Source organism: Myotis lucifugus, unplaced genomic scaffold (assembly GCF_000147115.1).
Source record: "Myotis lucifugus unplaced genomic scaffold, Myoluc2.0 scaffold_1239, whole genome shotgun sequence".
NCBI lineage: Eukaryota > Metazoa > Chordata > Mammalia > Chiroptera > Vespertilionidae > Myotis > Myotis lucifugus.
In genome coordinates, this window is record NW_005872287.1 from 32,610 (window position 1) to 56,466 (window position 23,857).

Genomic DNA, 23,857 nt, shown 5'->3' on the forward strand with positions numbered 1-23,857 from the left:
CCACCTGCACCAGAAAGCCCTTCCTCGGGCGGTCAGCTCAGCGTCTGGAGTCCATTACTTGCTGCCACTGCAGCAAACCAGAGCCACCCACCATCCAACACCGACCAGGAAGACCAAGTAACTAAGGAGACGGAGGGACGTCCCACCTTCCTGGACAGACAGACTCCCTGCGCCGGGCGCAGCCCTCCCAGCTTGATCAGAGGCTCCCCACCAGCCCAGTCAGAACCCCAGCAAGTCGTTTCGTGGCTACCGACCAGCTGATTTTAAAGTTTATCTGGAGGCAAAAGACCATCACAGCCACACGACAGGGAGAGAACCGAGTCTGAGGACGGCCACACGACTCCCAAGGCAGACGATGAAGTGGCAGCCACCCAGACAGCGGTGCTGACGAGAGACGAGACAGCAGGCCCTGGGGCGGCGTAGAGAGCGCAGGAGCAGACCTCCTCGTTCTAGTCACCTGGCCCCGACAGGCACAGGACGACCACACCACAGACACACGTGCAGGGAAGGGCGTGCAGGGAAGGACCGGACGCCCAGCTCACCCTCACACACACTGACTCGGGCACAGGACGACCACACCACAGACACCACGTGCAGGGAAGGGCCGGACGCCCAGCTCACCCTCACACACACTGACTCAGGCACAGGACGACCACACCACAGACACACATGCAGGGAAGGACCGGACGCCCAGCTCACCCTCACACTCCCTGACTCGGGCACAGGACGACCACACCACAGACACACGTGCAGGGAAGGACCGGACGCCCAGCTCACCCTCACACACACTGACTCGGGGTCACAGAGCTGAGTGTGAGCTGCACAAGGACAAACCCCGGGAAGACAGCTCACAGGGACCTGGGTGACCCGGTGGTGACGACTTTTCTAGACACAACACCAAAGACACGACCCATGAGAGAGAAGACTGACCAGCTGACTCCGCTGAAACTAAAAACTCCTCTTCTGCCAAGGACGCTGTCCAGAGAGCACGAAGGGAAGCCACGGACTGGGACACGTGTGCAAAGGACACACCTGCTAAAGGACTATTGTCCACAGGTACAACGAGCTCTCAACACTCAACAGAACGAAGGCGACCTGATTAAAAACGCACCAAAGGCCTGAACAGACACTCACCAAAGAAGACACATGCAAATGAGCCACCGAGAGACGCTCCACTTCCTGCGCCCCAGGACCCGCACTCCCTGCTGGGGAGCGGGGGAGCGGGGGGGGGGCGCCACTGAGGAAGACTGTTTCTTACAGAACTAGGCACAGTCTCACCACACGGTCCAGCCATCACGCTCCTAGCTTTTTGCCCGAAAGAGCTGAAAACCCATATCCACATGGAAACCTGCACACAGACGGTGACTGCGCTGTCAGTTCCTGAACTTGGAAACAACCTAGATGTCCTCAGCCGGGAATGGATCAAGAACACTGGTCCATCCGGGCAACGGAGGACGCGTCCGCTGACAAGAAATGAGCTATCAGCCAAGACAAGACAGGGAGGAACCTTCAACGCACACTCACACCTGGAAGAACCCCATGGAAACAGAAGGGCACGGGGGTGGGTGGGGGGTGGGGAGGGCGAGGTGAGCACCAGGCCCTTCACGCAGGGAAACCACCTCACCTGTCGATAAGATCTTGGAGGGACTCTTGACGTTGAGTCAGCGTCAAAATCAGGTCCCTGTGACGGTTTGAAGGTGACGTGCAGACACTCGCTGGCCTGGCCCCCTTCCCATGCCTGCTCCCCAGAGCTCCGAGCCCCGAGCCCCGTTCTCCACAGGCCAGGGAACAAGCCGCCAGCAGGTCTGCCCCGTAGATGGGGGCGCGGGAGCAGCGCCGCTCATTGACAGAGTGGACCTGGTCCAGCCGCTCTCTCAGAAGCCGGGCCTTGTCCTCCTGCATCAGAAAGTGATGGGAACGGCCCGTGAGAAACCACAGGCCAGCGGGGCCCTGGGCGGGGCCTGCCCCCAGAGCACCCCAGAGGAGAAAAGCAGTTTCTCGAGACAGCATTTCCCACGTCACAAGAATATAAACTACGTGAAAGGAGACGTTTGCCATCATAGAGCCAGTTTCATTCCTTCTGTTAGGAAAGCGTTTTAAAATGAAATGTACGTAACCCAGCCACGTCCTCGGAGGTGCTCAGTACCTGGGTGGGCCCCCCGATGGGAGACGCTGGTTTGGGGGCCATGCCGGGTTCGCCCACAGTCAGGGGGTTGACCGCCACTCGACCAGGCACACCAACTGCAAACCAAAACCAAGGTTGGAAACAGCTCCGGACGCTGCGCACACCTGCCCCCAGGCGCCCTCAGGTCAGTGCTCCCTCTCTCTGCACGTTCACGCCTGTGCTGGTCAGAACCCGTGGGGCACCCCTGCCCTCTGGCCACGTTCTGAGCGAGCGCCAGCCTGTCTCCTCCCGTGGCGAATGCCTATGCGCCGTCCTCACGGCCCTCACGCCGGCACACCAGCCACCAGGGCCCTGGCCCTTCCTCAGCATCAACCTGGCGGCCCTCAGGCCAGGAGTCAGCTGCCCTCCAGACCGGCACAAAGCCACCCCCAAATGGTCAGGGCTGCTGTGGCCCTGACACGTGTGCGCGGGGACGGCTCCAGGGGCCTGGTTGGGGGCACCGGGGAGAGTCGCGGTGATTCGGCAGGAGCGGGTCCAGGGAGCAGGAGGACCCTGGGGGAAGCAGGCTGTGGACCAGGCAAGAGGCAGCATCCTCTGTCTCACACCGAGGACCCCGCCTCGTTGTCTGTCCCAGGGGAAATCCTAGCACCAGACAAACATCTACAGTGAGTGGAGGCTGGTGAGTGTCAACCAGAAACTCTGAGAGCCAACAACAAAGGAGACCCAGTGGACACTGGTGTCCGTGGAAATCAGACATGGCCACGGCGGGACCTGCAGGTTCTGAGGCCCCGCAGCCAGAATCCTCAAGGCCTCCCGGTACCTGCGAGGGAGGGAGCCAGAGGCCGCACAGCCAGTCTTCCCCCTGCTCAGAGCACTCTACCTGGTGGGGCCACGGGAGCGGGGCCGGGGCCGCTGGTCGGGGGCTTGCTTCCCAGGGCGCTCAGGGCACCCGCCTGAGACACGGTCTGCATCACCATGGGGCCTGGCGGTCGCAGGTAGGACTGCCCGGGGGCGGACACAATCTGAAGGACGCTGCCTGTAATCACACGTGTGCCAGGGCCATCAGTCACGCCCTCTCCAAGGTGCAGACACAGGCCACAAACCCAATTTCCAAAACCACACTTGCTCCCACATGGCAATGCAAAGTTCAGTTACTTGTAGCAAAAGGAAAACACTTTATTCACAATGAATGTAACTCTAAGAAACAGCCCAGCTGGTGAGGCTCAGTGGTTGAGCGTGGACCTGTGAACCAGGAGGTCACAGTTTGATTCCAGGTCAGGGCACATGCCCGGTTGCAGGCTCGATGCCTAGTAGGGATGTGCAGGAGGCAGCCAATCAGTGATTCTCTCTCATCATGCATGTTTCTCTCTCTCCCCCTTCCTCTCTGAAATCAATAAATAGCAAAAAAGAAAGAAAAAAGAAACAATGTCGTTTTTCTTAATGTCAAAAGGAAGCTCATCGATTCCTAGAAATTCCTAGGAATTCGGGGCAGTGCAAGGGGCACTTGCTCAGGGTCGGTCACGTCGGCGTGAGGCCTGAGTCCCAGGGAAGGTCCCAGCTGCCTGATCACAGGCTGGTGCTTGCCGACCCGCCAGCTGATGAAGAAAAGGCTGACGTGTTTGTTAAGTGCAAATGCTGTGGCTCTGCTTAAGGAGCCGGCACTCCACCTCGGTGTGACCGAGTCTCCCCTTCTGCTCTGCAGGAACCTCCCACGTCCCACAGAAACTACAGCACCAGATGGCCTCGCCCCTTTGACCAAAACCTGGAGAAGCAGGAAATTAGACCAATTGAACGTTTCTTTGCTGCAGGGTTCCTAGGGGCCTCCGCTCTGCCAACTGTGCCTCTCCAGTGAGTGACCTTCACAACCGGGAGCCATGCTCACCACGTCCCGGACACGTGCGGGCAGGGCTGCTGAGGACACCACCCCTGAACGCAAACCCACAACTGAGGGGGACACACGTGACTGAGCTGCTGCCCTGTGGTCACTCAGGACTAGCGGGAGCACGCACCCTCCTTCCCTCAAACAGCAGCCACTCCACGGACACATCGCCCTCGGCCACAGGCGGGGAGCTCTGGCCTGGAGCTACCTGCAACCTGTGAGCACAGCTGCAGTCCTTGGCCTTTTAAATCAGAAGCAGCAAGTGTTTCTATTCTGATTTTAAAAATAGGAAACTTTGTTATCAAAGGGTAGATTTTTTATAGATTTCAGAGAGGAAGGGAAAGGGAGAGAGAGAGAAACATCAATGATGACAGAGAATCATGGACCGGCTGCCTCCTGCACGCCCCACACTGGGGATGGAGCCCGCAACCCGGGCCTGTGCCCTGACCGGTAATCAATCATGACCTCCTGGTTCATAGGTCGATGCTCAATCACTGAGCCCTGTCAGCTGGGCAAAGGGTAGGTTTTTTCAATGACTACCATCTACTGAGCCCGTGTGAAGGACTGGGCAGCCAGGTACACACACATTACCCACTGGTCCTCCCAGCCCCTCGGGCCAGGCTCGCTGTGGCGTCAGGGAGGCACTGTGCGCGGACTCACCTTGCAGCTGCAGGGGCTGGCCGGCGGTGAGCTGCCGCAGCTGGCTGTGAGACAAGGTGAACTTGTTCCCTTGGAACTGCAGCGTCACCGGGGTCTCTGGCTGGGCCACGCGACTGGGCGGTCCTGCGAGTGACGCCAGCTGTGCTATTTTGACCACCTCCCCGCCTAAGGGAACACAGAGGAAAGGGGAATGAAACTTCTGTGCAAAGTTTTCGAATGTGACACTGTCATATAGAACGACCTCGGGTAGTAAACAGAAGTATCAGAAAAACAGTGATGACACTTTTAGGAAAGAACGATTTTAATAGGAAAGAGAAGACCAAGTTGACATCAGATTTTAATGGTTAACTCCTGCCATCGTAACTGGTGGGACCTGAGACGTTAGACAGTAACCACCCTGCGGGGGACACGCTCCTTCCCTCCCCAACCAGTGAGCACGCAGCCACCGTCACAGAGCAGAGCCCACCCTGAGCCTCGGGGCAGCCTCCGCGCCAGACCCTCCCCAGCGGAGAAGCCTCGCGCAGCTGAGCTCAGAGGGAGGCATGAGCCGCGCTTCCCCCGCAGTCAGTACAGAAACACGTCCCGGCTGGAGCTTCGAGACAAAAGCTCCCGTCGCAGGGACGTGGGGCTGATCTGCAGTGTTTACTGTCAAGAAGCGCGAGGCGTCACGCTGCTTATAACCTTTCTGTGGAAAACGAATTCAGATGGAGTCACATGCACTTCATTCAAAAAGGCTGTCATTACACAGGATTAAAGGTTTTTTTACCCAATGGTTGATATTTGAGTCTAAATGTTCCTCCTACGAAAACCCATTCAAGAATCATTAGTGATAAAAACAATTAGCAAAAGACAAGAAAAACACCCAGGAATCTTGCGCACAGAACCGTGATTAAGGACAGGAAAGTGAGAAAGGAGAGGCAGAGAGTGAGTCCCGTTAGCCCTCGAGGTCCACACAGAGGTGAAGGCCACCAGACGAAGGCGACCTGGTGGACGATGCCCCAAGCACAGCACAGAAGCCCCGTCCCAGGCCAAGAAACACGTCCCACCGGCAGTGGGGCCCAGTGGTGACTCTGCAGGCAGCAGACGAGAGGACTGCGGACCCAGCCTGAACGCGGGTCCTCAGGACACCACGCTCCTCTCCTCTCCCCTCCACAGTCCGTCATCCCACAGCGAGTGTTCGAGCAGCACCTGAGAGACCAGGCGGCCGTGCCAGGAAGGGCACCTTCCACAGCAGAATGGACAGGGTCCAGGTGAAATTTGGAAATATGCTAATCTCACTGGTCACAATGAAAAATCCTATTAAAATCTATAATAATAAAAGCATAATATGCTAATTAGACCGGACATCCTTCCGGACGAAGCCGGGGCTGCGAGGGCAGAGCCCCTTGCATGAATTTTGTGCCCCAGGCCTCTAGTATTTAATAAAATTGAGATCTTAGTCATTGAATTATTACTAAATGTCTCCGTTGAGCAATAATTTATCCCAGGTTTAAATCTGGTAACAGCGAGAGATGAAAAGGAAGTCCTGGTTTTAGAAACCGAACACTAGGCCATGGCTGTCCAGGAAGCGGCCGATTTCATTTTACCCCTTTGCTCCCCAGCTGATCTCGGCCCTGGGCCAAAGCCCGGCTCACAGTGAGGGAGGCACAGTCATCAGCATGAAGCTCAGAGCGAGTGCGGGAGGAAAGCAGAGCTGACGGACGGACGGGACGGGGTCAGGAGAAAAGGCAGAGAAAGGACAGGCCCTGGGCACCGGCCCTGAGATTTAGGGCCGGAAAGGACAGCAGGGCCACAGCTCGGCAAAGGCAGCGCCGGCTTGGGGGGACAGGAGTGGACAGAGAGGCTCTTCACACTGCTGGTCTGAGCACAGCTTCCTGGGAGCAGGGGCAGAGCCCCGGGAAGGCAAGGCCACTTACTAGGCAGGCGCGCCTGGGCCTGGGAGGTGAGCAGCAGCCCCTGAGGCAGCGTGCTCTGCCCGGCCGGGTGCGAGGGGGCCTGGGGCTGGGGCTGGGATGGGCCCAGGGCGGAGGCCTGGGGCGCGGTCTGAGCCCGCAGTTTCGCAGGATGGGCTGGGCTAGGAGCTGTGCTGCAGGTCGAGGCGGCCTGGGGTCTCGGAGCACCGGTGGGAGCCTGGGGGGCCGCTGCCGCTGCAATCGACAAGGGTGGTTTGTGCAGAGCTGTTAGAGGTTCTCAATGCAACGCAGTACTTTAACCCGAATTTTAAAGAAATAAAACAAACATTTCATACTGTCTCTCAAATGAGAAGTTCTCTCTAAAAAGGGGGTGAAGGCCAATGTGGTCTAGACAGAGGGTATGACTTTTTATCCGCTGTTAACTATTTCCACTTGGCGCGAACCAGCAGCCTACACGGCAGTACATTCCTGCAGCGAACAGTGTTAGAAGTCAGCCATGTAAACCCGTGTCCACCGGAGGGAATCCTGACCCCCACAAAGGCGCACACAGAGGCTGCACCTCCAGCTGCACCAGGGGCGCTTGCACGCAGCAGCTCTGGCCACTCAAAGCCGCCGTGCACATGGCCCAGGACCCGCTGACGGCCCGGCACGGCCCGCGTCACCTGCCTGCCCCTGCCCCATCCTTCTCTGCTGTGAATCAGGTGACGGCAAAGCAGGGCAGGAAACAGCAGCCACCTCCTCGGAAGCCTGAGAGCCGAGTTCCCTCCAGGAGCATCCTCATCCCACGCCACACACGCCTCCACGAAGCGTGCAGCGCCTTGTAAAATCCAGTTTAAAGACATAAAAAAGCCTCCAACTCGTGCGAGGGCTGCACAGGTCTCTTCGGCAGAATGGAGGTCCCTCGTCAGAGGGGCCAGGCAGCACCCTCCGTGGCAAACACACCACCACACAAGACATACCTTTGGCATCCGGGTTAGCAGAGAACGTGGCGATGGGCGGCCGTCCTCGCACGTGGCCCTGGGGCGTGGCCGTGGCCGCCGTGGAGGTGGCCGTCCGGGGCGGGTGTGTGCTGGGGAAAGCCACCGTGCGGCCCTCGGGCTTCTGGCCGTACTGCACAGGCTGGAACAACCTAGACGCGTGTGGACGGGAAGACAGCGTCGCTGCAGCAGGCCGGGGGTGCCTGCCCGAGCAGCAGGCTCCCACTCAGGCTGCTGGTTACAGCAGGGGGGCCGGGCGGTGCTGGCAACACTCAGCACACGACAGTGGCCCCCGAGCCTGCGTGATGGGGTGTGATTTTACTTCAATTCGGTTCCTATCAGAGTGGACAAGGAAAGGCATCTGGCACACCAAGTCCAGATGACGGTTTAGAGCAGTGGTTCTCAACCTGTGGGTCGCGACCTCTTTGGGGGTCAAACGACCCTTTCACAGGGGTCGCCTAAGACTATCGGAAAACACATCTATAATTACGTATTGTTTTTGTGATTAATCACTGTGCTTTATTAATTATGTTCAATTTGTCACAATGACATTGGGGGTCACCACAGCATGAGGAACTGTGTTAAAGGGTCGCGGCATCAGGAGGTTGAGAACCACTGGCTTAGAGGAAGCAGTGAGGTGAAAGGTCAATGGCAGCCTCAGGGGATGGAGCACAGGGACAGGAAGGGCAGACGGAACAGCCTCCTCGGCCACAGAGCGCGACCACGCGGGGCCCGCGGGTGCCCCCGGGCTTCACAGCAGCCAGCTCTCCCGGGAACTGCGGAGCAGGACGCCCTGTGAACCCCGTGCGACACCAGCAGAGGCAGCGTCGTCACCGCCGGGCAGGTCCGAGGGCCTAGGTGCCCGGGAAGACACACACAGACGAGGCGACAAGAATGGCTGCCGGTTTGCAGATTTGACCCTTTGTCTCAAATGCTGGCTGCCCCGCCCCTCGTTTTAGCTCGTGCCCAGGACTTCATCTGTTTCCCGCTCCGGGTCAGCCCCTCCTGAGCCACGCGGGCTCTGCCTTCGTCACGCTCAGACGGGTTCTGCCCCGTCCCAGCCTCCAGGCGCCTGCACCATGGTCATCCTCCCAGGGGTCCCTTCGCTTAGTCAGGAGCCCTCTGCTCGCCGCAGGCCCACACCACCCTCCAGCGCCCCTCTGCCCTCGCTCCCCAACATCGGCCAGGACAGCTACCCCCACACCACCCACCAGGTCGGGTTCAGCCCGATGACGGGTCCCAGCCCCAATCCTAACACTTTGTAAAGACGGTGAAGGGCCACTCCTCAGGCGGGTGAGAGCCAAGCCCACACTTCCCACTGACACTGAGCGACTCAGAGCAGAGGACACCTGGGCCGTGTCCAGAGCAGACAACCCAACAGGCGACTGGCCTCTTCTCACAGCCTGGAGCCAGGGTCTCGTGGAAACACCAGCCTGGAGCCAAGCCTCCCAGTGTCACTCCCACCCACAGCCAGGGGCCGCACACACCTGCTGGGCTTCAGTCGGACCGCGGGGGGCCGGCCGGGCGGGGGCGGGGCGGTGAAGAGCTCCTCCATGAGTTTCCGTGACACCCTCTTCTTGCACAGCAGCTCAGCCTCGTGGCGAGTCATTTTATTTTCTAAGCCAATAAGGTCAAATATAGAAAGATCCGTTTCCTAAGCAGAAGGAAAAACGAGCTGTGTGGGACGGTAGAAAGGCCTCGACTAAGAATCCAAGCAGGTGCGCAGACAGGAAGGCCAGGCCGTGCCGCGAGGTCTCCTGAAGACCAAGCTGTGCCGCGCGCTGGGGCTCAGCGTGCCTCCCTCTCCCCAGCTGAGACGGGAATGGTCACCTGAGTGGCTGTGGGATGGAGAAGGCAGCACCCAGGGACGGACTAGACGCGGCAGAGGAGAGGGAAGTCTGTGGCGTGGGAGAGACCCCGGGAGACCCAAGAGCTGGTGCCAGTGGCGGTGGCTGTGTGGATGCCGCCGTCCAACAGCAGAGCCCTGGGATGTTCACTGCTGAGTGAGAACCCAGGAAGGTGGAAGCGGGTGGGCGGGGACTGGAGAAAGGGGCACCTCCCACCTGTACACACTGACGGGAGAGGAGTGCAGCTGCCGGGGAAAGCAGTCAGCAGTTCACCAGTCACACCTGACCTGCACCTCCAGGCCTAGCCTTGCGCCCAAGGGAACCATGACCACGCCCACACGAAACTGTGCCCGAGGGCCCACGGCAGTGTGACGAGGGCCACACGTGGGAACCACCCACGTCCACCTGATGAGCGGACAAGCAAAACGGTGTGCCTGCGGGGGAGCCCTTCAATCTTCAAAGGAAGGAAATCCTGCTGCCACATGGCAAACGGCCAACAGCCCCCTGAGGGCAGAAGCCAGGCACCTAAGTCCACGCATGGTCTGGCCCCACGTGTGTGTAGCGCATGGGTTCACAAAGAGTGACAGAGGAGCTGCCTGAGGCTGGGCGGCAGGGAGTGAGTCCACGGTGCACTCGCTCTGGACACTGAGAGGCCAGGACGTGGGCGATGGCGGCACAGGCCGTGCACATGCAAGCCCACACGCTGCACACTGCAGAGGTGTGTCCAGGTGACAAAGTGTCTCCATGGCATCTCAGAAGCACAACACAGGAAGCAGCCCCGATGGACCGGGCCCCTCTGACACGGGTCAACTGCAGCAGCAGCAGCTGACCCGCTCACAGCACACCGCTCGCTCAGGGTCCTCAGACTGTCACACACTCACTAGTCACACCTTGAACCTCCCTACTCGAGGGAGGGGGACCCGAAGCCACCAGGTCCCTGGCCTGACCCCAACCTGCACCTGCACCTGCACCTGCACCTGCACCAGCTCCCCCAACACACAAGGCAGGTGCCCAGGTCCTGGGCCTCTGGGCCTGTGCCCCAAGCACTGCCTGTGTCCCCAGGGGGTGTCGCCTCGCTGCAGCCAGCTCCCCGTCACGTCCACCCTGTACCCCTTCTCAGAGTCCAACAGCACACGCCACGCTAAGGAGCCTGCCCCGCGGTCAGCGCCACACGGACGCTTCTCAAGGGGAAGGCACGGCACAAAGGCTGCTCGGTGCTGCCGTGTCAGGACCGCAGGACCCAGACACACCCACCTTCCTAGGTCCCTCCTTACCGTCCAGGCATCCCTGTCGAGCGCCTTCAGCACGAGGGAGGCCAAGCGGAGCTGCAGCGGCCGGGCCGAAAACGAGGACCGCGGGAGCCGGGGCTCCACCAGCCCCGGGTGGTTACAGATGTGCTGCAGCCTCAGCAGGATGCTCAGCACGTCCACAAAGTGCCCGCCCTTCAGCACCTCCTGGGTCCTGACGGAGACACGAGCACTCAGCGTCGGCCCCGCCGGTTCCGACAGGGACGCACGTCCGCCCCCGACGCGCTCGGCTACGTCACCACACCTGAGGCCCGACTCCCGTCTTGTCACCCTGAGGCTCCCTCCGTCCCCACGACAGGACGGGAGTCAGAGAGCCGGGGAGGGTCAGGCAGCACGCAGCAGCCCCTGACACGTGGCTCCATGGACCCGTGGTGTCAGCTACCCACAATCCAAAGCCATCCAATGCAAAGTTCTAGAAATAAGCAACGTCTAGGTTGAAGTTGTGTGCTGCTCTGGACAGCGTGCTGAAATCTCTCCTGCTGGGGTGTCAGTCACCCCTTTGCCCAGGCGTCCCACGCTGTAGACACTCCAGCTGTTAGTCACTTTAAGCAGACTGACTGTCCTGGCATCAGCACACGTGTTCAACTCGCCCTTATTTTACTTAAAATGCCCCAACGAGCAAGAGCAGTGATCCTGGCACAGTGGGAATCCCAGACCCCGGAAGGTGCTCCTTTAAGGGGAAAGGCGAACGCTCTCCAACTCCAATAAGGAAAGAGAAGGGACTGCATGGGGAGGGTCCTGAGACCTCCAGTCAGCATGAACGTCCGGCCGTGACTGTGAAGAGGTTTGCTATGGACAGTCCAGCCCTGAGGGTCATGCAGTTCCAGGCGGCCCTGGCACAGCTCCCCTGTGGACAAGGGGGGACAACTGTGCAGCCGTCCTGGGGCCACACTGGCCTGAAACCTGACGTCCGAGGTCCCGTCAGGACGTGTCTCCTGCACGAATGGACACGGAGCGCCGGCCACGCCCGGGTTGGCCCTGGGCGTGGGTGGGGGGTGAGGAGGCGGAGGGGACCGAGCATAGGCGGTGCACTCACCCAGGCTGCAGGATGACGTCCTCGTACAAGGCTTTCTGTCGACTGGACAGGCGACACTTCAACACGTGCTCATACCGCTTGGTCAGCTGCTTCTCCGTGTCCCTCTTGGTTCTCCTCAGAATGAACGGCTGGGTCACCTGGGGAAGGAGACGCCGTGGTTCCCTCTGGGAATGACATCACCGCACACCACCATGATGTGGGGGGGGGGGGGGGGCGCACGTACTCTGTGCAGGCGGATGAACACCTTGTGGTAGTAGTCCTGGTTCTCCTCGGTGGGGGCCTGCAGGGGGACGTGCAGGTAGGGCCGCGAGAGGCCCGGGATGAGGAAGTGCACCATGGTCCACAGCTCCAGGAAGGTGTTGTGCAGCGGCGCGTCGATCAGGAGCAGGCGCTGCTGGCTGCACACGAGACCAGAGACCACGTCTGAAAGCCCCGCTAGGACTGCTGCGTCTGAGACGTTCAAGGACAAGGCAAGTCTACGGGGTAACTATGCGTCCCCCAGGTGCCTGGACGACATGGCTGTGCTAAACCAACACTCTGGTGTCCTCACAGGAGGGACTGTGCCAAGGACACAGGCCGTCTGTGTCACTGAACCCTCAGCCCCCCACAGCCCGGGAGGCCAGGCCGACCTCTGCAGGGTGAACACCGCCTCCCAGTGCCGCTCGCTCAGGCCCATTGACCGCGCTGCATCTCGTGGATGACCAGGCACCGCCAGCGCACCCGCGTGAAGGCCGCGTAGCCCCGGAAGAACTGCTTGTAGGACGTGATGCAGACGTGGAAGCTGTTGGGCTCGGTCCATCCCTGCGACACAGAACACAGGCGTCTCCTCACTGTTTTGATAACTCGCTACTTCTGCACAAAAAAGACCCCCACGTGTGTATTTTTATGACCCTTCCCCCAGGAGCCTCCAGCACCTGTGTGGACACACTCAGGCGGTGCTGGGGCCCCAACAGCTGCTGTGGAGACAGACTGCCCTGGGAGGACTGGGCAAGGCGGGACGCTCTCCGAGGCCGCAGGCAGCGTGGGCTCTGCGCTGCCACCGGCTGCCTTGGGAGCTTTACAACAACTGGTGACCAGACAGTGGAAACCAAACGCATCTCGAGGTGTCACTTTTTCAGTAAATGCTCCTCAACACGGCAGCCTGCTCGGCGCTCCGCACTCCTCAAGCACACACAGGCACCCGGGACCAGGAGGCACCGCGTCTCCTCTGAGAGCCCACGGCCTGCAGCTAACAAGGGCCACAGCTCTCACTGCAGGGCCGTCAGTTCCGGAAGGAAATGCCTCCCTTTCCAGGAAGGGATTCGAGGCGTGTAAACTCGGGCCCTCCGTGAGGCGTGTACACCCGGGCCCTCCGTGAGGCGTGTACACCCGGGCCCTCCGTGCAGGGTGGTCGATGCTTTTGGGGAACTGCAGGTCTAAAATGACCTGAAGGCGGTGTCTGTCTCACAGTACTTACACTAATAAGCACATTTTGAAACGTGTCTTGTACTAACTAAGATGGTTTCTTGTCTGGCTTTGTTTCACGCTGGAGCTGAAGTACCTGTCTCTTTGCTTTGAGTTCTCAGTGGAGCTGAAGTACCTGTCTCTTTGCTTTGACGTGTCTTGTACTAACTAAGATGGTTTCTTGTCTGGCTTTGTTTCACGCTGGAGCTGAAGTACCTGTCTCTTTGCTTTGAGTTCTCGGTGGAACTGAAATACCTGTCTCTGCTCTGAGTTCTCAGTGGAGCTGAAGTACCTGTCTCTTTGCTTTGAGTTCTCGGTGGCTGCCAACATATACGAGGGTCTTGAGCCCAGGACACCAGCGCTTCAGCTCGAGCTCCCACTTGAGGATGTTATAGCTCCTCACGACGACCAGGTGAGGGCCCCAGTTGCCTGCGGAGGGAGGGGACACAGCTGTCCGCTCAGCCACACTGTCCTCGCCAGGCCCAGGCACCAGCACGCGCTGTGGAGACGTCCCCGAGCGGGACTGAAGCAGCCGTCCAGCGGGTGCAGGGGCGTCCTCCCACCACGGCTCCTGGACTGGGACGGCGCCTCCGTCCCCACTCCCAGCAGCCGCAGGGGCAGGCCTGACTCTCAGGAGGCGCTCAGCCAGGAGTGGCTGGATGAGTAATCAATCACCCAATAAAAGGAATGCTTACTCAGAAACATGGCCAACCCCATGAGCACGGGAAGGAACCCCCGCTGACAAGGAACAACGCTCAGGAAAAGCAGTCAGCAGCCCGCAGCCCTCGGAGCCCAAGGCCTGTCCCCTCCCCGGTGGGTACTCCCACAGCACCACACCAACTCACGTGGAGGCTCCCAACCTCTCGCCAACACACACGCCCAAACCATCCCAAATAGGTGGTTTCAGCTCATTCCTCTAAAAAAATGAGCATCCTCAAATGATCAGAATCACACACACCAGACTGTTAGAAATGGAGCCACACAGAGCGAGAGGCGGAAAGGACAGGCTGGGAAAGATGTCTCACCCATCCGATGGCCAAGGCTGATCAGACGCGAGGTGCCCCCACCCCCACGAGAAAGCACCACACGAGGAGCCGAGAAAACAGGCACTCCCGACCCTCGCTCAGCCAGACCCTGGCCCACACGCCAGGCTCGGCGGCACCTGCTGTCCCCGCGCGCCTACCTTCGTTGCAGGCGAGGTGGGCAAAGAAGGCGATGATCTGCACGGTCTTCCCCAGCCCGGCATCGTCCGCCAGGATGCCATTGAGGTTCTTCCGGTAGAGCTTGGCCAGCCAGTCCAGGCCGATCGCCTGGTACTCCCTGAGCGTGCCGTGCAGCAGGGGCGGGGCAGTCAGCTTCACCTGCAGGGACAGACCGTGAGCGCTGCCTCAGGTGACCGGAGCCCTGTCTCCAGACTGACCTCACGCTGCGCATGGGAAGCTACAGAAAGCCTCCAGGCAACAGGACAAGGGTCAGAGTTCACCTTCCCGGTCACGTGTGCAGCTGGGGCAAGTGCTCCGTGGGAGCAGGAAGCCTCTCCGTCCCTCCCGCCGGGCGCTCACCGTGGTGCTGAATCGAGCGCTGCCCTTGGGCAGGATGGCTTCAGCCATGGCGGTCACTTCCGCGATGTCCTTTGTGTGAGGCTTCCCGACACCCATTCTCTCGGCGGCTTTGAACTGGTCCATGATGAACAGCGAGTCTATGAGCACCACGTCCCTGCGGCCCTCCTGGTCGCCGGGGCCGTCTTCCACCTCTGCGAGCAATGGAAAGGTGGGGTTTGCAGCAGCCTTCATAGTTTCATGAGCCTATTTAACATTAAAAAAACTGACAGAATCCAAATACAGAAGAAAGCACCCATTTTTTGAACTTTGATCCACTTTACATACCTAAGAGTGCGCTCTGGTTAAACAGAGAAAACTCTTACGAAACTATCAGCCTCGGCCCACTCTGGAAAGCCCTCAGGTGAACCTGGAGAGGCCTCCGCAGCAATGCAGCTGCTGTCCCCACAGGTGGCTGTATGGGCACCTACTGGGTCCCTGACTCCCTCCACCACCAAGAAGGGAAAGACTACCAGCATCTCCAAGGCCAGTCAAGTGAGGGCCGCCAGGGCCTCCCTGGTCCTGCTGCAACAGGGTCCTGACAGCGGCCTCTCCCACTCCCAGGCACTGTGTCTAATGATCAGAACAAGCAGAGCGACAGCAGGAAAGCAGGGTTCCTGGTGTCGTCTGCGCATGTTTGGAATGTCTAATAAAAGTAAAATGAACTCCTTAAAGCAGGCGTGTTAAACAGCACAGCCTGAATAGATGCGATGAAAATCTAGGTCCATAAAATGACGACTTTCCTAAACCTGGAGAAAATGAACTGCTCACAACCTGACTAAGTGCTCTCATGACTGTGCCAAGTTTATAAACAACAAAAAAGCAGCACAGAATTCAATGAAACGCTACTCAATACAGAATCACACGTCACTCCAAAGGGTGTCCGCTCTGTCCGACCCCTGCTCTGCGAGTCGCTGTTTGAAAGCCGAACCCCCTGCAGGCGCGGGACAGACCTTCTTCCTCACTCGTCTCCTCGCCGCCGGGCTGAGGCTGGGGCCACTGGAAGCTCGGCAGAAAGGCCCCTTCATACAGCTTCATCAGGTCGATGAGGGGCAGCTCAGCTGGGAGGGCACAGGAGAAGGGGGTTACTTCCCCGTCAGAGACATGCACATGAGCGTAAGAACAAGGAGTGTTCGCCGACACAGGAGGCATCTTGTGAGCTACAGAGAGTGTTGTGTGTGTTTTTTAAATAAACCAGGTTGGCCAATGCGACTGCACTAACATCAAGAACACTTGTGCATCACGTTACCACAAGGAGAATGAAAACACGTAAAACTGACGAAGAACTGATGTCCAGGACACACAAGGATCACCTACAAGTCAACACGGAAAAGGAAACCCAGAACCAGGTCAGGAAGACAGGCAGGAGCCCAGGAAGAGACGCCGTTTCTCACCCCGACGGGCAGAAAGGCTGCAGTCAGACACCAGTGCACCCGAGATGGGCAGCTGGCGGCCATCATTCTACCCAAACTCAGCACAACTTCACCAGGCTGCCAGGCGCACACGCCCCCCAGCCCGCTCCTCCACTAGGAGCGCAGGTACCCGGGGCCCACCCACTGCCCGGCAGACCGTCTGGGCAGACAGGTGCGCGTGGCTACTGCGCAGTGAGAACCAGTGTTTACACAGCAAATGACAACGTGAATGAAACTTGGCAGCAGAAGAGCTGAGAGGAAAGGCAAGTGGGCGAACCTACAGCAGGACGTTCACGTGAGGCTCCGACGCTGGGAAGGGAGCAGTGTGCTCAGGGAGGGCACGGGTGCGGGGACAGAGCTGCAGGAGTGACAGACCCAAGACCCAGAAGGCATCCCGGCGGGACCCGGGGAGAGGGAGACGGACGCGGGGAGGGGGCGGCACTCGGCACCCTACGCTCAGCAGCGTGGCTGATCCCAGGGAGCTCGACGCCGGGTGCTGTTCTGCCTGGCACAGACTTTTAGCTTCCTGTCCTGACTCGGTGCTCACGGCACGCTGGCAGGAGGCCCAGCCTACCTTCCTTGGCGAGGTTAGACAGCTCTGACTGGTGGTCCACGGCCCCTTCGTTCGCCTCCTCCTCTGCAATCGTCTCCTCGTCTTCCACTGCAACGGTGACGTCAGAGCGAATGTCAGCGAGACGGGCAGCACGCACCAAGCACGACGCAGCTCCACCGGCTCCACACGCAGCCTCTCGTGCCGCAGGGAAGGCTGGAGGCTGGCCACACTGGCCTCCCACCTCAGTGGACGCAGCCTGGCTGCTGCTACACGACGAACCCACTCAGGCCAGAGCGAGGGAGGGAACCACCCACTGCTGAGCCCGCTGCAGCCAGTCCATGAGCCATCGCCCACGTCCACAACCCCAGCCACTGCCCAGCAGACCAGCTCACCTACCGGGCTCCTGTGCTGTGCAGCCACTGCCTCAAAGCAACCTCGGCCCTGCCCCCGTGCCTCCCTCCCACAGAGCCCTGGCCCTGGTGCAGAAGCGTCGACCAGCGCCGCAGCAGAATGCAGCGTCTGCAGCCGTCTCCCCTGGCACAAGCCTCACCACCGGGCGGCCTTGCCAGACAGACCACACCTCTGCCCCTGGCCGGCTCCTTCCCATCAGCACTGATCGTATCTCCTCCCTTACGAACAGAACTCGCCCTCAGTCCTAGGCTCTCCCCGCTCCACAGGCCAGCGCCTCGTGTCTTCCCCACAAAGCCCACTGCCCACCGAGGCACCTGGCTGGCGACAACCCCAGTGGCTCTGGGTCATGGTTGCAACAAATGGGCACCCTGCTTGTGAGTTCATGGGGACAGACCTTCGTCATCAGTGAGGGTCGTGCTCGCTTTCCGTTTCCTGCCAGCTGCTCCCGGGTCCTGAGTCAGGATAAAAATTGCCAACATGTGATCTTAAAGCCCAGCATGGAAACCAAATCAGGACTGTGTTGGGCGTGCACCTCAGGGCACCGTGGCCCTGTGACAAGCATGCCGCCCCCAGGCCGCGGTCACAGGACAGGCCTGGGTGTGGCTAAGTCCACATGTGTGCTGCACCTCATCCAAATCACAGTCAACGCCCCCGTGAACCCACCGCTACAGAGACCCGTTTCTTCCCCAGGTAGCCTGACTTCACAATGAAAGGGAGTGACGCGTGTAATCTCCACGTCTCTCCGGACAGAAGCAGGGGGCTCCACACGCTCCCCGCCCACCGGTGCAGGGACAGCCGGACTCACCAGAACACTTTCCAGCAGCACCTCGGGGCCCTTGGGTCTCGGCTCCTTTCCTAGAGAGACAGGGGCTGTGACCGTGTTCTCCACCCACGTCAAGGGCGTCTCTGCCTGTCTAGGCCACGCCCTCCTGACACCCCGCTGAGGAGACATCCCAGCGAGTGCCCCCCCTCCTGGTGACCTGGGGACAATGCAGAGCCAGCCCCCTGCCACCCTCACCAGGTGCCCAGGCAGCTCCCAGCCCTCAGCGCTGAGACCTCGGCAGGAACCCAGGAGAGGGACAGGAGCTACCAGCAAAGCTCCTTTCTTCTGCCCCGTCTGGTCGCACAGCTGTGACCTCAGCAGTGGCCACCTCTCCCCCGTTTCCACACCAGGAAAATGGAAGTCACAGTGTCCCACCCACCCCACCCCGCCCTGCCCTGCCCTGCAGTGCAGTGAGGCAGTGCACTGGCCACACACAGGGGCCCAGGGCCACACACCTCAGGGAGTCCACCTCCCTGCCCAGGGACTGGCCAAAGGGGACAGGCTCAGACCTCAACTGAGAGTGAGAGCCCCAAAGCTGGTCAGCCTGGGGTTCGGACTCAACCAGCCAATCTCAAAAGAATGGGAACATGCGGCCAGAGCGGCTGCCCCTCGAGCAAGGTGATCACCAGGCGCCACAAGCTCGCGCAGGGTCGGAGCAGCAGCCTCCTGGGAAGCCACCTTGTCGCCAGGTGCCGACGAGCACAGGACTGGGGCAGAATACGGTCCGCAAGAGGGAAGGCTTTACCAAGGACCATACCTTTCCTGGAAACTTTCTGTAAATGCAAGGCCTTCTTCCTCTTCTCCGCTAATTCGACTTGTAGTTTGATTTCCACAACCTGAATACAAGAGTTAAACACAAGCACGTGTCCGAGGATGTAAGTTAACCGGCTCCGGAATGTTCAGCAACGGAGACACTCACACACGGGTCTGCAAGCACACGGCTGGCTCGCCCTGATCTGCAGCGAACTGCATCTGCCCAGTCCCGTCAGGTGCTGAGCTCAGAACGCTTTCTAAAGGGAGTGGAGCAAGCGCTGCCGTTCCGGAGAGCAGCTCCTTGGCGACTGCCCACCTCCGAGGAGCCGCGTGCAGGCCTCTCGGGGACAATGGACTTCATGCAGCACCAGCAGCAGCCATGCGTGTCCACGTGTCCACGCACAGCCACAGGCAGAGCAAGAACCTTCCTTCTAAGGAGCTGCAGTCCGAGGGCTATGCTGGCGGGACCCACCCTCACGCACCCTCCCCAGTGACACTGCGGCTCTGCCTTGCCAGCCCCAGCAGTCTAGGTCTCGGGCCCCATTAAAGAGTCAGGTTTACCTGTTCGATATTGGACCAGAAATACTCTATCTCCCTGGCAGCCGAGGCGGCGATGCGCCTGAGCCGGCTCTGCTCCTCTCTCCGGCCCCTTTCCTCTCGCAGCTTCTTCTCCTCGTGATGACGCACCACCGTCCTGACGAGCTGGCAGGGAAAGTTTAAGGGTTTCGTGTTTTAGTCTGTCACGCGACAAAAAGGACACGGGTTTCTTTTTTTTAAAGCTTCATTTAAAAGAAACAATGATTTCAGAGTGAGGAAGGCAGAGGGAGAAGGAGAGGAGAAACATCCATCGGTTGTCTCCTGCGCGCGACTGAGGAGCCAACCTGCACCCTCCAGCGCACGGGCGGTGCGCCAACCAACCGGGACCCTGGCCAGGGCGACACGAAGCTCCTCCCGTGTTCTCAGCCCAGGACCACGCTGTCTCCGAGATGCAGCCGCGTGCTCTGCGGGCCGTCGGCGCTGGGTGGGGAGACCCAGGCTCACTACTTCCTTCCCCAAGTGAATGGACAACCCAGGGCCCAGCTCACCCACCTTCTTGGCAGCAGCCACCTTCCACCGCCGCTCCTGGGCGAAGTCGGTGGCCATCCACTGCATCTCCTCCAGCAGGTAGTCCCAGTGTGCACGGGGGCGCGGGGCCTCCTGCAGCTTGGGCAGCCGCCTCAGGGACCACAGGCCTTCCTTCCTCAGCTCGGCTATCCGCTGATGGATCTGGTTTTCCTGCGGGGAGGGGGAGCACATAATCATTAACTTCATTCCCACAGGTGAGACTGACTCTGTGGCAGTCTCAGCAGCAAAGGTAAGACTTGGACCCAAAGCTGGAAGAACGGGCAGGTGACGGAGTGGAGCCTCAGAACACGTCAGGCCCGCGCTCTGCACCAGGGAACCAGAGGCCTGGCGTCTGCACTGACCCACTGAGAAGACTGGCCACACGTCACGGGGTTAGATCCGAGCCCACCCCATTTTGCTTTGTTTCTTTTAATTCCTTTAAATGAAGTTGAACAGACAACCGCTCCATCTGAGGAACAGCAGAAACCACTGGCTGACCATGACCCTCACCGACCTGGGGCCCTGCACTGTCCCCCCTCACGATACCCGCCCTGTCCCGGCCCCTCATCCACAGCCTGCGAGGACAGCAGCCCAGACCACTGACTTCAGCACAGAAAAGACCACACGAGACCCCCTCCCCCAGGACAGGGTCGCATGACTGGCTTCCATCGTGGGTCTCTGACCACAGAGCTGGCCAACCGCCCTCATGCCAGGCGTGCAGCTACAAACGCTGCTTCCCAGCGTGAGTGCAGCCGCGTGTCACCAGACGGAAGGCACCAGCCCCTCACCAGTGCCATCTGCTCTGCCAGCTTGTCCTGAGAACCGTCTTGGGGTGCAGCCGCGTTCTGAGCTGGGCTCTGTGGTTTTGGGGGGGCTGACACAGCTGCCCCTGGGGACCGGGAGGTGACTGGAGACAGAGACTTGCTGGCTGCTGAGGAGGGTCTGTTCACCGGGGAGGCCCGTGCTGGCGAGGCCCCCGGGCCGGAGCCACTGCCGGGAGCGATGGACGAGGTGGAGGAGGGGGGCGGGGGCCGAGGACTGGGCTGGGCGGGGTCTGTGGGTGGTCTCGCGGAGGCCACCGTCTGGTGGGCAGAAAAGAGGCGACAGGTGAAGGCACGCCATGGTCCCTCCCCACAGCAACACAAACGAACCCACGATCACACAAACCACCACACAAACTGAGCCCCGTCTACAGCCCTGTCACCTAAGACCACTACAAGCTGTGCTTGTCCGTGCGGTCCATCGCACACCTTTCCTTCCCCAGCCTCTCTCCTGTGTCTTTAGCATGTTCATTGTGTCACTGGGTCCCGGTGAAGAACCACCCCTGGACACTGTTGCAGAGGGCAGAGCGTGGGGGCCCCCGGGGGGCTTGGCCGATGGTTAGGAGCAGCCTCGCCACTCCCAGCCTCACCTCCACCACAGGCACCCGGCGCCTGCCCCCAGCCTCTGCCTTACGGGGCACATCAAGTGGCACAGTGGCTACAAGGCCCTTCGCACGGCTCTCTGCTCTGAGCACAGCAATCAGAACCATTTTTTCCTGATAATTCAACAGTGACAACTCGGCTACAAGCAGTCCTTATTTTACACACACACCATGTCTCAGATGCTGGCTGGCTGACCTCCTGTCACACCTGCCTGGTCCCCTCCACCCCTCAGAGCCCGAGGTCAGAGTACCTGCGGCTGGGACGGCGGCGGAGGGGCCTGCATCTGCGCCTTCCCGGGCACTGGGGCGAGCAGGGCCGGCTGTGTGGCCTGCGGGGGCACAGGGAGCTGGCTGGCAGGGGGCACGGGGACCGGGGGGTTGGGCTGCTGGGCCTTTGTGGCCACGTGCAGCTGTGTCGGCGGCTCCCCCATCGGCGGCTGTGGCGGGTACTGCAGCGTGGGTGGCAGGGGTGCGGTGGGGAGGCCGGCCGGGGGCAGCCTGCCGGGCAGCGGCGGTGGAGGTGTGTGCAGGCTGGCGGCATTCTGCACCGGAGGCCCCGTGGACGGGTCATACTGCTGCTGGCTTTGCTTCTGTCCGGCCAGTTGGGCGGCCTGAGGGGCGGGAGGCATCCCTCCTGCAAGACAGGAAAGACCCACCAGCACTGACTCTGGAGCTCGAAAGCATGACCAGGCGTCAGATGTCACCTCCCAGGGCTCGTCACAGACCCGCCACGCAGAATGACCGCGCAGTCTGGAGGCTTAACTGGCGGGAAATCTGAGTCACGTCAGATCTAATGTTCTCAATGAGACACAGAAAGGACAGAGGCACTGGGCCTGGCCAGGCAGCATCAAGCAGGGCAGCACTGAGTAACCACAGGGGTCCCTAGGCGGCAGCAACGAGGAAACACAGGAGTGGAAACTGGAGAGAAGCTTGAGGACAAGCACACGTGTGGCTCGTTACAGGGACAAGAACTAGTCTCCGGGGTCTTCACACTGTGCTACTACAGCTCAGAACACCCCAAGTCCAGGAGCCACTTCAACCAGGCCAGCTCAACTGCACGTGTCTGAGTCTGCGCGGGCTGTCGGCCTCTGCATGCCCTCCTGAGCTACAGGAGCTGGCTCTGACGCTGGGTCTTACCTTGAACTGTCGGCATTAACTGCTGGAGAGGAACTCCTGTATTCACCCCTGGGTGCTGGAAAACTACCCCTTGGTGACCCACTTCAAGCCGAGGTCGCTTAGACTGCTCTAGAATAATTTTCAGAAAAGGTGCAGTTTGATGTAAACATAAAACCACAAGCGTAGTAGAAAAAATGTGTGTTTTTATCATATTTAAACAGGGAGACCTTTCTATGCACGAACCCAAATCCAAAAGCCGTGAAAGATCGATAAATATAATTTCTTTTCATTAAAGATGTGCAAATATAAGGAAAAGCATCATGAAAAGGCAAAGATCAAGCAACATCCTCAGAGACAACATCTGCAGCACACACGGTGGGCACAGGCGGGCTGACTCGACAGTCAGAAGCTCTTACAGGTGACATGGCAAGTATGGGACCAGACAGAGCAAGGGGCAGAGAGCCACGGCTCGCAGAGGGACGATCCATAAGGCTACAGGGGAAGGAACCAGACGTTGCTGATGGGATTAGAAATGGACCCAACCCCCTGGAGGGCAACTGACTGTCTCCAACACTTAAGCGCATGTCGCTCTGATCCACTATTTCATTCTAGGAGTTTCCCCTTAAGATATACTGACATCTGGCCGCCGTGGCTCAGTGGTTGAGCATCGACTTATGAACCAGGTCACGGTTCGATTCCCGGTCAGGGCACATGCCCGGGTTACCGGCCTGATCTCCAGAGTGGGGCGTGCAGGAGACAACCAATCAATGAGTCGCTCTCATCATTGATGTTTCTCTCTCTCTCCCTCTCCCTTCCTCTCTGAAAGTAATAAAAATATATTTTTAAAAAAGATATACTGATAAACTTGTAGGAAAAAATGTGAGACTAGTGTTCAATATGTTGATGGTACTAACAAATGAACACTGACCAGGGTCTGAAGCATAAAGAAGGAACTGCCTGTGCAATGGAAACTATGGCAGCCAGCACAAACGACGAAGCCCATGGATGGGACAGACGCCTCCTACGTGATGTTAGACAACAGTGTACATCCGATCACATATAGATTGTTTCCAGAATGACAGGTGTCACAATGCTGGTGTGCAGACAGAATGTCTGTGGAAATTCACAAGCGTTAACAGCAGCTACCTCTGTGGCTAGGGAGTGGGCAGGAAACCAGAGGTAGGCTTAAGTGACACCTGAACTGTTTAAAAATGTTACATAGAATGTGTATGAAGTTTATAATTCGAAGAAAAAAATTCAGTTTGAAAAAATGAATGACAACTTGAAAAAGCAGATGGTTTTACATTCAATCATGGCATGAGGACTAGGAAGCCCAGAAGTGCACTTGAAAATCAAAACGAAATACACCTGCGTGACTGATGAGCCTGTCCCTTCGGTACACGTGAACATGCACATCAATACGCCCCAAATAAAAAGTAACTTTCAAAGTAGAAAGAAACTAATCAACACCAAGCTC

At 59.2% G+C, this 23,857-nt stretch overlaps 1 protein-coding gene across 1 annotated transcript in view; it reads right to left on the bottom strand.

Annotated features, from left to right (window-relative positions):
- The window catches only part of EP400 (E1A binding protein p400), a 54,585-nt gene that overhangs the window by 19,980 nt on the left and 10,748 nt on the right, over window positions 1-23,857 (bottom strand). Inside the window, 25 exon segments of the mRNA XM_014449537.2 lie at window positions 1,625-1,896; window positions 2,147-2,241; window positions 3,006-3,161; window positions 4,665-4,829; window positions 6,581-6,811; window positions 7,537-7,706; window positions 9,042-9,208; window positions 10,676-10,862; window positions 11,745-11,881; window positions 11,968-12,142; window positions 12,374-12,417; window positions 12,420-12,545; window positions 13,480-13,616; window positions 14,371-14,548; window positions 14,750-14,940; window positions 15,739-15,846; window positions 16,772-16,858; window positions 17,556-17,613; window positions 17,967-18,016; window positions 18,742-18,820; window positions 19,299-19,439; window positions 19,827-20,012; window positions 20,630-20,923; window positions 21,516-21,898; window positions 22,402-22,509. Of these exon segments, the coding sequence (XP_014305023.1) occupies window positions 1,625-1,896; window positions 2,147-2,241; window positions 3,006-3,161; window positions 4,665-4,829; window positions 6,581-6,811; window positions 7,537-7,706; window positions 9,042-9,208; window positions 10,676-10,862; window positions 11,745-11,881; window positions 11,968-12,142; window positions 12,374-12,417; window positions 12,420-12,545; window positions 13,480-13,616; window positions 14,371-14,548; window positions 14,750-14,940; window positions 15,739-15,846; window positions 16,772-16,858; window positions 17,556-17,613; window positions 17,967-18,016; window positions 18,742-18,820; window positions 19,299-19,439; window positions 19,827-20,012; window positions 20,630-20,923; window positions 21,516-21,898; window positions 22,402-22,509 (3,925 nt within the window).